At 35.4% G+C, this 12030-nt stretch overlaps 1 protein-coding gene across 8 annotated transcripts in view; it reads left to right on the forward strand.

The window, feature by feature from the left end:
- PATJ (PATJ crumbs cell polarity complex component) overlaps positions 1–12030 on the forward strand; it is a 354601-nt gene that overhangs the window by 40895 nt on the left and 301676 nt on the right. For all 8 annotated transcript variants that reach the window (XM_077892030.1, XM_077892027.1, XM_077892033.1 and 5 more), the window contains exons 9-12: positions 161–260; positions 3113–3204; positions 4545–4686; positions 8359–8505. In XM_077892030.1, coding sequence (XP_077748156.1) covers positions 161–260; positions 3113–3204; positions 4545–4686; positions 8359–8505 — 481 coding nt within the window. The remainder of the gene's footprint in view (positions 1–160; positions 261–3112; positions 3205–4544; positions 4687–8358; positions 8506–12030) is intronic.

A 12030-nucleotide genomic window follows, 5' to 3' on the forward strand; every position in this document is an offset into this window, starting at 1 on the left:
CACATAATGGAACATAAACACAGCAATAGCACCAGGAATCAAAGTTTCTGCCACAGGTTCTAAAAAAAAATACTTGGCAAACCATGCACAAACTGACTACACACAGTTATGGAATTAAATAATGTGTATCACTAAAATTGTTTTTTTTTTTCCCTTTTAGGACAGTTCTCTTTATGAAACTTATGGTGTTGAGCTCATTAAAAAAGATGGACAGAGTCTTGGGATTAGAATTGTTGGTTATATTGGAACTGCTCATACAGGTAAATGAATCATTTTATATTTGGAAATAATTGTAAAGGGTGTGAAGTTTTCTAGATAGTAAAATTAAATAAGTGCAAATTTTAATACTGAACAATAAAACTGTGTTATCTATAGTGGCAGCCAGTTACTTTCCAGTGATTAGAGATTTATACTTTTATCTCAGTAATTTTATAGCTGACTTGATTGTCATTAGCAAAAGGATCAAATTGTATAACTTAGTGTATAACATTTTTCTAAGATAGATAATTATAAATATTGTGACTGTTACATATTCTGACATTTTGGATGTGCTAATGTAAAAGGATTACTGTGTATGTTTCATATTATGAATGTCAAAAATACTGTAATTACTAAAAAATAATATAGAATAAATTATTTAATTAGAATTATTTTCCTGTCCTTTAAAGGGATTCTATTGTAAGAATAAATACATGGCCCAAGTATCTCTGAATAACACTGCCTCAACTCCTACATGCAAAGCTTTGGTAACTTATTTTAAGAGTTACTCTATTATTAGTAAGACAATCATTAAAGTAAGGAAAAATAAACCTTTTGGACAAATATTTGCTCATAACATGAATTCCGAGTTATGAAATGTTCTAGTTTTTAAAAAATAACAAGATTAGAAAGTTGATTTTTTAAAAAAAAATATTATTTTGCATACTTACAGCAGGTGGAAAGATTAAGAGTGCTAATGTATTCAAAGTCCTGAGTGAAATTCATGTCAGACCACCTTGTGCTATTTTAGCCTAATGAAATAACTGTTTTCAAACCTTTAGACTTTTCTAAGTGCCACCTTTATTAGGCTCAGAATTTAAATGAATTCCAAAAGAGCTAAGTATGGATTGTATAATAATGTTGGGGGGAAAAAAAAGCTATATTGAATAGCTCTTAATATGCTGTCTCATTAGAGAAATCATGGCTTAGTTCCTAAACTTGTGGCTTATGAACCTTTATTATATAAAGTTTTTGGAGTGTTCTTGTAAACCTAACAATATACATACCAAGTCAAGTGAAAGTGGATAACTGATAGAAAATTGAGAAAATTTGATACTTATGTTACTGAATAAAGGAAAGAGTCATTTTACTTCTTTATTCTCAAAAGAAGTTTTGGAGACTTTGGGAGAGGGAGACAGTGGCAAATCCAAAAACGAGAACATTTAAAAACTCAGTATGGTTTTTAACATGTAGTCTTTCAGAGTAATTTTTCCTTTATTCTGTTCATTGGACTTTTCAGGGAGTTACTTTGCTTAGTTCTGAAAGGGATAGAAAAATGAATATTAAGAAAAGTCTAGTCTGAGAAAGGAATATGTAAATAACTCTTAAATGTTTAAGAATAGGGGATCCCTGGGTGGCTCAGTGGTTTAGCACCTGCCTTCAGCCCCAGGCATGATCCTGGAGACCTGGGATCGAGTCCCATGTCAGGCTTCCTGCATGGAGCCTGCTTCTCCCTCTGCTGGTGTCTCTGCCCCTCCCCCCTCTGTTTCTCTCATGAATAAATAAATAACATCTTAAAAAAAAACAACCCACATTTTAGCCCTGGGCTAAAGGTGGCGTTAAACCGCTGAGCCACCTGGGCTGCCCTAAAAGAATTTTTTTTTTTAAGATGTTATTTATTTATTCATGAGAGACAGAGAGAGAGAGAGAGAGAGAGAGAGAGAGGCAGAGACACCATCAGAGGGAGAAGCAAGCAGGCTCCATGCAGGGAGCCTGACATGGGACTTGATCCCGGGTCTCCAGGATCATGCCCTGGGCTGAAGGCAGCGCTAAATGGCTGAGCCACCCAGCTGCCCTAAAAAAAAAAATGTTTAAGGATAAATGAAATATGTGTCCTAGCAGAGATATAAGCAAACTATCATATGGCAGATGAAAGATTAAATTTGACAGAACAAAATAAGGAATTCACAGCCATTTGTGGTAGGAATGGAAAAAGATTTTAGTAGAAGGGATGAGATTTAGAGGAAGAAAAAATGAATTAAAAAAAAGGGATATGACATCATGACAATATTTAGTGTTTTGGTGAAATATCAAGTCTTGTGCGTGTGCGCTTTTGTTTTGGAGGGATGGCAGTTGGAAGATAAGTGTAAAAAAAAGTTTTGGGCAGATTATGGAGGTCCTTGAATATGATTCTGTGAAATTTGCATTTTAATATGTAGGAAATAGGAATTCATTGATGTTTATTTTTCTTCTATAGACAATATTGTGAGTTCATTTGAAATGAAAGAATAAAAATATAAAATCATCCAAACTTACAGTTTTTCATTTTCTATTTTCTCTTCTAGTCTTTTGCCCATAGGCATGTATACTTTTTATATAGTTGTAATTTTTATTTAGCCATTTGCTTGTATTTAAATATTTTGTAATGTAAAGATTAATGTTGCTAAGTTTTAAAATTAATTTGTTTTTAAACTCTGTGTGTACTTTTCTATGTCTGGGAAGCTAACATGAGCAGTGAACTAAATGTAGGCAGGAAGACCAGGTAGGAGACTCTAGTCTTAGAGCTGGTGAAAAGTGATAAGGCTCCAGGGCCTGAGGAAGAAGGAAGAAAGCCCAAGAGAAGAGGATGAGACTGCCTGGGCTCTCCTGAATTCCAGCTTATAGTGCAATTTCATCAAGCTTCCATTACTGATTATTTTTCCAGAAATAGTCATCAGTCACATCATTTCAAATTCGGGTCACTTGTGATGGTGACAGTTTGAAATAATCCATCAATTTCTCTGCTTGTGTTCAAAATAGTATTTATCAAGCCTCAAGTCAGCCCCTGTAGCTAATTAACCTCTTGATATGAATTTTGCAATCAAGGTCTAATTAGAGCTTTCTTCCATTCTCCATATGTTTTCATGTACCTCAGGGGAGGCTTCAGGGATTTATGTGAAAAGTATAATACCCGGCAGTGCTGCATACCACAACGGCCAAATTCAAGTGAATGACAAAATAGTTGCTGTAAGTAACTACCCTTTGTCTTATAATTGAATCAGGTTGGGGAAAAAAGTTATCTTTATTATAATATGTGTGAGAGGAGAATATCTTCATATGGTCTCATAATGTTTTAAAAAATTAAGTTCAGTGAAATTTCATTGATTTAGACTCGTAGGGTCCTAGATTTTTTTGTTTTTGTTTTTTGTTTGTTTTTTTTTTTTTTCACTGTGTATGAAGAAAGGAGTCACCAGCCATATTGGCAGGAAAAAATATATATACACACACATATACCTGAAAGATGATTTAGCATTCTCCTAAAAATGACTTTCAAGCACCTCTGTGTTCTTTAAACTCAATCATTTTATATACATTTTAGTAGGCTATTAATTGGCTCTTTTTATCTCTTCATGGAAGTAATTTTTCTAACAGTAATTTTTAGTACATACAAAATTGAGATATTTTATATATTGAAGGATATAATAATTACCTTTTGGCAATTCAGACTGGTCTTTTCTCCATTTAGTGGAAATTGGTTAAGCTTTAAAGTTTATTTGAACAATACTTTTGAAGCATAAACATTCTACATACACACACACATTTAATTTAGTGATTTACATAGAAACAGATGTTTGTAACTATCATTTGAATCTTTGTTCTTCAGGTCCATCTAAGGAAGCATCTTTCATGACTCTTAGTTTAGGAAATGTCCTGTAATTTGCAAGGTATAGAGGCAAGCAATAGCGGTGGATGCTTTGGAGAGAATACTTCTGGGGATAGCTAAAGTAATGGTTTGGCCAGCTTAAGGGAATTGGGTGGAACCTGAGGCTTATTTGTCCTGATGGACTTCAGAAATGAGGATTGGGCTTGACTTAGATTAGTAAATCTGTTTCTTGAATATACTTTTTCACAGCACTAGAAAACCCAATGCGGGGATATCTGTGTGTCTCTTCTGGAAAATACCACATAGTTATAGGATAGTGGGATGAAGTGTTGGATGACCTCTTTGATTTTTTATAATAATGGCTTCTACTTAGTACGTCTTAAGAGCTAGGTATAGCAGTTGACCATCTTTTATAGGACTTTGAATTTTGAATAGCAGCAGAGACTAAGAACTTTGACCTCTCGGGTTGTCAGTTTAATGTGTGACTCTGTGGAGTGTAAGTTTGAGTTTGCTCTTTAGGTTTTCAGGAAGCTTGTCAGCATGTTTTACTACCAAGTTTGCATCCTATTCAAAGATAATTACTTAGGTTTAATACAAATTCACTTTGGCATGAAATGAATTGCCTAATATTATTCTGCCTTGTTAGAATTGAAAATAGCAGTTACCTTGAACTCTCTGTTTAATGTGTCTCTTCCTGTTTTAGGTTGATGGTGTGAATATTCAGGGTTTTACCAACCAGGATGTTGTTGAAGTATTACGAAATGCAGGGCAAGTGGTACACCTAACTCTAGTTCGAAGGAAGATGTGTTCATCTACTTCTCCCCTTGAACGGTCTTCAGACAGAGGTAGTTAATTCCAGTATCCCTCTCCCCACCGCATAGTCTGGGCTTGGAAGAATAGCTTACTTGGGGAAGTTGTTCTGTGAGTCTGGGAAGGAAAAACTGCCTGTCTTTTTGTAATGCAGTGATGGAGAAATGAATCAGCTCATTTGTGCATTGAAGAAGAGTTTCCTTGCCTATTATAATGTGCCAGTCCAAATGTTAGAACGTGAACCCTGACATGCATTAAGCTCTGAGAGCTGTTCTAAATGGGGATGGAAATCATTTTTCCAAAAAAGCTTCTAAATTTCATTTATTACTTATATTTGAATAATAAAGCTTCAACACCTTTTGTTCTAGGGGGCTCTCATTTGTCTAATGCTTTGACATTTTGCACACTTCAGATTTCATATTACTTCTAACGATATATTTGATTCTAATGTCTCCTGATTTACTCTTTGAAATACAGAGGGGAAAAATAAAACCTGGATTTCTATTAAGAACATTTTTATTTGTGAAATATTTGTTATTTTGATTAAAGAATAGCAGATTTTCATCATAGAACAAATACATAATAATATGCATGGCAGTTTTTTAATTATCAAGTTATTAATGTGTAGATCAACAAAATTTGACAATCCTGAAAACAAATTCAATTTAAGATGAATGACTAGTTATAGAACTAGCGAGTAAGAAATAATTCCATTAGAATTTGTCAGAAGATGAATACATTTTGCCCCCCCCTCTTCTGAAGATATAATAAGCCTGGAAGCCTTGCTTTCAACTGATATTGATTTATATTTAAATTGGAACTTTTTAAGTTTTATGTGATAGTGGAAATTTTGCCGCTGAAAGACAGATGCCCTGTCAACTGCATCGTATGTATGAAATTAAAAATTGCCTAAATAGTACAAATTGTACAAATGCTATATTGACCTTAAAAGGTTTACATAAATATTTATATCAACATAATGGTTTTTAATAGCTCTGATAGAGCCCTTGGCTTCAGCCTACTGTATCAAATAAAGTATGTCATCGGCGAATTAGCAATTCTTTCCTGCGCATGCCTACATTTTAAATTTATGTTGGAATAAATTTTGACTCTAAATTTGCACTTCTTCCATGGTTGAGAGGACCTTCATGTGGATTTTACTAGCATCCTTGAAAGAGTGGTCTACCATAGCATTTATCACGCCCTGTTGGAATCACCTGTTTTACATGTAGCCACTGTAATATAGGGGAAGGGTGTTGCCTTTGTTCCCTGCCCCATGTAACAACACTTTTGTGTGCCTTCCATAGCCAGCATTTTGTCTATTTTACTGAAGCAAACTGTACAACTTCTAGCTCTTGTGCAATACCTTCCTCTACCATTCTAAAACTGTCTTTTTCTCCTCTAAACCCCTACTGTTTTGTATACCTTGTATATCTTATTTGTGTACCAATTTGTATATTACTTGCAGCATGCAATTACATCATGTACTGCTCTGTACTGTAAATTCTGGTATGTAGCTATTTTCCCCACCTGCGCTAGCAGCTTCTGGCCGCATTACTTTGCCTAGTACTAGGCTGTGCTTTTAGTGTGTATCACCGGATTAACGATCTAAAAAATTTATGTATGGTTAAAAATGTCATATTAAGATCATAGGAACTTAAAAAAATTTTTTTACAGTATTTGTTTGTCTACACAGATTTTTCCATTTGAGAAAGAGAGTGCACAATGGCATGCATGCCTAGGGGGGAGAAGCAGACTCCCTGCTGAGTGCAGAGTCCCAGACTGGATCCCAGGAAATGGAGATCACAACCCAAGTGGAAATCAGAAGTCTAACACTTAACCTACTGAGCCACCCAGGCGCCCCAAGATCACAGAAACTTTTAACTGGTTATATTTTCCAACTTTTTATAGTTGACCCTTGAACAACACAGGTTTCAATTGTGTAGGTCCATTTATACATGGATTTTTTTCCAATACAGTACTATACTGTATTTTCTTTCTTATGACTTTCTTTTTTTTTTTTACTTTTTTTCTTATGACTTTAATGACTTCATTAATGACATTTTCTTTTCTCTAGCTATATTATAAGAATATTGTATATAATACATATAATATACAAAATATGTTAATTGACTATGCCTATCAGTAAGGCTTCTGGTCAATAGTAGGTTGTTAGTAGTTACACTTGGGGGGATTCATAAGTTTTATATTTTTTTTTCTTTTTTCTTTTTTTTAAGATTTTATGTATTCATGAGAGGCAGAGACACAGGCAGAGGGAGAAGCAGGCTCCTCACAGGGAGCTCGATGTGGGACTCGATCCCGGAACCCCAGGATCCCGGAACCCCAGGATCACGCCCTGACCCAAAGACAGATGCTCAACTGCTGAGCCACCCAGATGTCCCTATATGGGTTTTCAGTTTCATGGAGAAGGGGAAGGGCCCCTAACTACCTTCGTTGTTCATGGGTCAATACTATTATAAAAAATTTTGAATGTATAGAAAAATTGAAAAATAACAAATACCCACAAACCTACCATTTAGATTCAACAGTTACTGTTTTGCCATATTTGTTTCATCTATTTCTCTTTTTTCCTTAACCACTTAAGAGTGAGTAGTAGACATCATGACACTTTAGTTTGTAAGAATAAATCTGTAGTTTGTAAGAATAAAGATATATAATAATATTATCACATCAAAAAAATTAATAGTAATTTCCTAATATTAAATACTTAACACATACTTAAATTTGCCAGTTGCCCCCAATGTCTTTTGTAGCTTCTTTTCCCATTTCCCCTTCTCTGAAATAAAAACCTCATAAAATCAAGATTCAGTCACACATTGGACTTACTGCCTGCGTTGTGTTTCTTTGGTTTCTTAATCTAGAAGCACCCTCCCACCCCCCCCGCCTCTGTGGCACAGACTTTTTGTAGAGGGATTTGTTCATTTGTCACTAGAATACCACATTCTGAATTTGATTGTCATTGTAATGTAATTTAACTACTTTCTCTATCCACTATATTTCCTGTGAGAAGATAGATATAAAGCCTTAGTTAATCCAGGTTAAATATTTTTGGTAGGAATACTTTATAAGTCATGTGTGATTATTTAAAAAATGATCTAAAATGACTCTTCTTCAACCTTTCTTGTATTTAAGAGATATGTAATGACTTGCATGCTTGAGATTGAAAGCTTTGGATATCTTATTACGTAGCTCAGTTTAGCTAAGGCAGGAACCACTGCAACCAAGGGAATTCTCTCCAGTTCCCTTGCAGTTCATAAAGTTACCTATGTAGAATTAATTTTTTTTTTAACTCATGATGATGTCATTTTAGAACCTAGCAGAGTCCGGAGCACAGGGATGGACTTCTTTTGCATATCTTGCTCCTTACCACCACAAGCACAAGATTGTAAGACCTTAGTGTTCTTTTTCTTTTCCAAGGCTAGGTTGAAAAGTATCTACTCCTTTGTCAATGACTTTACCTTGTTCTTACCTTCCCATTGCCTGGTTCCTTATCCTTTTCAATATTACCAGCAGTTTCTTAATTTTTAAGGACTTAAGTGGTTATCTCACATGGTGTTTTGAATAAAGGAATCCTATACGTAGGTTACCTGAGATGTTTGTAATGAGTCTGTGAACAGGATTGTAATAAGCTCACTTAAATATGGTCTTCAGTTACTAGTGATTCAAGTTAGTAATTCTTATTTTAGGAACTGTTGTAGAACCATCGGGAACACCAGCTCGCTATGTAACTGGAGCAGTGGAAACGGAAACTAATTTGGATGGTGGGGATGAGGAAACTGAAGAAAGAATGGATAATCTAAAAAATGACAACATACAAGCCTTAGAAAAATTAGGTAGGCACAAAGCGTTCAATTCAAAACAAAGTAATTTGACTTTCTCATTTGTTAACTGTTTTCCCTCTTTATAGTTAATATAATATGAGAAATTTTAGAGGCATTTTGAAGATGCAAAATAGGATGTATATGTGTGTGTGTGTGTATATATATATATATTTTTTTTTTAATTATTTGAGAGAGAGACAGAGACAGAGAGCATGAGCATGAGCGGGGGGGAGAGGAAGAGGAAGAAGCAGACTCCCCACTGAGCAGGATGCCCTATATGGAGTTCAATCCCAGGACCCTGGGACCATGACCTGAGTCTAAGGCAGATGCTTAACCGACCAAGCCACTCAGGTGCCCCCCAAATAGGATATTCTTAATATCAACATCTTTTTTTTTTTTTAAGATTTTATTTATTTATTCATGATTGACACACAGAAAGGCAAAGACATAGGCAGAGGGAGAGGCAGGCTCCCTGCTGGAAGCCAGATGCAGGACTGGATCCCAGGACTCCAGGATCACACCCTGAGTCAAAGGCAGGCACTCAACCACTTAGCCACCCAGGCGTCTCTTAATATCAACATCTTAACAATTGTGGGAGTTGGGGACCAAGCATGTTATTGTGTAATCTTTGTTTAATTAATTTTGAATATTGCATTTTTATTAGTATATATTAACTATTTTTTAAGCTTGTAAGCATTTTTAATTATTGCCTATGTTAACTTATGTATATTCATTGATACAGCTGTAGATATCTAGCTGTCTGTATACATACAGCAGTGTTTCCTTTTACCATTATAATTCATAATGTATACATATTTACATGTTTTATAAAACTGCCAGATTGCTAAATATTTATATTTTAATCTTATTTTGATCTTATGTGCAACTTTGTCCTTTTACTTTGTACTTTGATACCTTGGCTACATAGTTGACTCAGTTCTGCAAGCATTTTGATAACAGTCTCATACAATTCCCTGTACAGAGGTGCTCAGGAAAGCCTTGACAGTTGAATGAAATGGGATACCTAACACCATCCTCTTCCAGAGAAGTTTTGGTTTTGATTGTCTTGCCTCAGGAAAGGATGACCTGAAGGAGGGAGTAACACTATTCAAGCTGAAAAAAATTTCCCATAACTTGAAAATTTGCTTTATTCTTTTTGACCCAACTGGATTGTAGTTATATCTTTGCTACTTAAATTCAAGTGAACCCATGGGACGCCTGGGTGGCTCAGTGGGTTAGCGCCTGCCTTCAGCCCAGGGCGTGATTCTGGAGTTGCAGGATCAAGTCCCACATTGGCCTCCCTGCATGGAGCCTGCTTCTCCCTCTGCTTGTGTCTCTGCCTCTTCTCTCTGTGTGTCTCTCATGAATAAATAAATACAATCTTAAAAAAAAAATTCAAGTGAACCCAGATAGGTTTTCATGGAACTATTGGGTGAAAATCAAATACATTTTGAACTTAGAAATATTTTCAGACATTTTTATCTGCTCTTGTTTTTGTTTTTCAAAAGATTTTATTTATTTATTCATGAGAAACACATACACACACACAGAAAGAGAGAGAGAGAGCGAGAGAGAGAGAAAGAGGCAGAGACACAGGCAGAGGAAGAAGCAGGCTCCATGCAGGGAGCCTGACGTGGGACTTGATCCCAGGTCTCCAGGATCACGCCCTGGGCTGAAGGCGGCGCTAAACCGCTGAGCCACCTGGGCTGCCCTATCTGCTCTTTTTGGTTCAACCTTACTGCATATTTTTCTTTTTTCTTTTTTTAAGATTTTATTTATTTATTCAAGAGAAAGAGAGAGAGAGAGAATGGCAGAGACATAGGCAGAGGGAGAAGCAGGCTCCATGTAGGGAGCCCAATGCGGGACTGGATTCTGGGACTCTGGGATCATGCCCTGAGCCAAAGGCAGATGCTCAAACGCTGAGCCACCTAGGTGTCCATCGTTGCATTTTTTTTCTTCACGAGTGTGTATAATTTAAGCTTAACAGTAAGACCAAAGTCGTTGAGCTGCTAAGAAGTTAGCTGTCTTTTTTGCTGTAGTTGCAGAAAAGCTTTCCCTTTTTTCCCTTCTAGGTTCTTTGGTCTAATATTTAAATTGACATAAAACAGATTAATAGGAGAATAACAAATTTCATGAGTATGGGAGCCCCATAAAAATATGAGACCCAAGAGTAAGTTGGGCAACTGAGGTTTATATACCATCCTAAATTAAGGAATAGGATAGAGGCTTCAAAGATGAGGACGATGGAAATTTGCAACATGATAAGGAGAACAAATGTTCGGTAATTAAGTTTGCTCTGCTGTGCCAATAGGTCTTTCAGATAAAAAAAATCATCTATGGTAATAGCTCTTTCTGGCATAGACCTCCTATCTAAATTCTTTTAGGTAATGAGAGAGGTAAAAGTTTTTTCTGTCAGGTCTTGATTGCCGTCAGCTCAAAATACTCTATATGCTAAATGGCATATTCTGGTCCCCTTCTTTGCTATTTGAATAATTATTTCAGATCATCATACTATTCAGGTTTTAAGTCATTTTGTATAGTCCAGGATTTATTGGGCTGCTGAAAATAGTCTTTTCCTCTGGGACTTAGTTTGTACCATGCTTTATTTTATTATTTATTTATTTTTTTGCTGTACCATGCTTTAAAACTCATGACTTCCATTGTACAAGTGCTTCCATTGTACAAGTGAAAGATGAAAAAGTCAAAAGAATTGTAGGTGAAATATTATATTATACATGTGTATGAAATGTCATCTTTAAATATCATGTTTTAAAAAAATAAATAAATAAATAAATAAATATCATGTTTTTAAGCTTACAATTCAACCAAAACTTTGCAAATTAACTTACCAGATAAACTGCTTCACGGAAGAAATTTAACAAAGACGGTAGAAATCTAAATGTAATTTCTTATGGAAGTGATGACAGCAATAGATAGGCACAAAGGTGCAGAGCCCACATAAATGATATTTTGCTTTTAATAAGATCTTTGGTTAGTTATCCTCGACATGTAACCTAGCATGTCAGTTGATACAGTTATTTCATGGATATTCTTTTGTACATCTAGTGAGTTAAGCTGTTTAGTGTTTATAAACTTAGTCTCTGAGTTCTGAGGTTAGCCTGTTTTACTTGATGATTTGCATTATGTAATTAAGGATTATATGCATCCAAGGTGAGCTGTCCGTGCTGAAGACTGAAAGAGCTGATATTGCAAGTTATGTTTGATTTTAGACAGATGGTTATGTCAGCTGGAGTAAGTGTTCTGTGACTTGTTTAATCTTGTCACAAAATTGAAAGAGTTTTTCCTTAACTTCAAGAAAAAAAAATGTGAAGGTTTATTTTCTGCTACTGCTATAAGTTGAAATTGTATTTTTAGTACTTTAACTTTTGCCTATTAGGCATTACTCAGACTATGAACTGTGCCCTGAGCTTCTGGCTAAGATCATATGGAGGACAGGCAGGGCACTTAAAATCTGTCTTAGTTCTTTAATATTATCTTACCTATGCCAAAAAGGCAATATTATACTCAAGAGTCACA

The sequence above is a fragment of the Canis aureus genome, chromosome 3 (genome assembly GCF_053574225.1).
Source record: "Canis aureus isolate CA01 chromosome 3, VMU_Caureus_v.1.0, whole genome shotgun sequence".
NCBI lineage: Eukaryota > Metazoa > Chordata > Mammalia > Carnivora > Canidae > Canis > Canis aureus.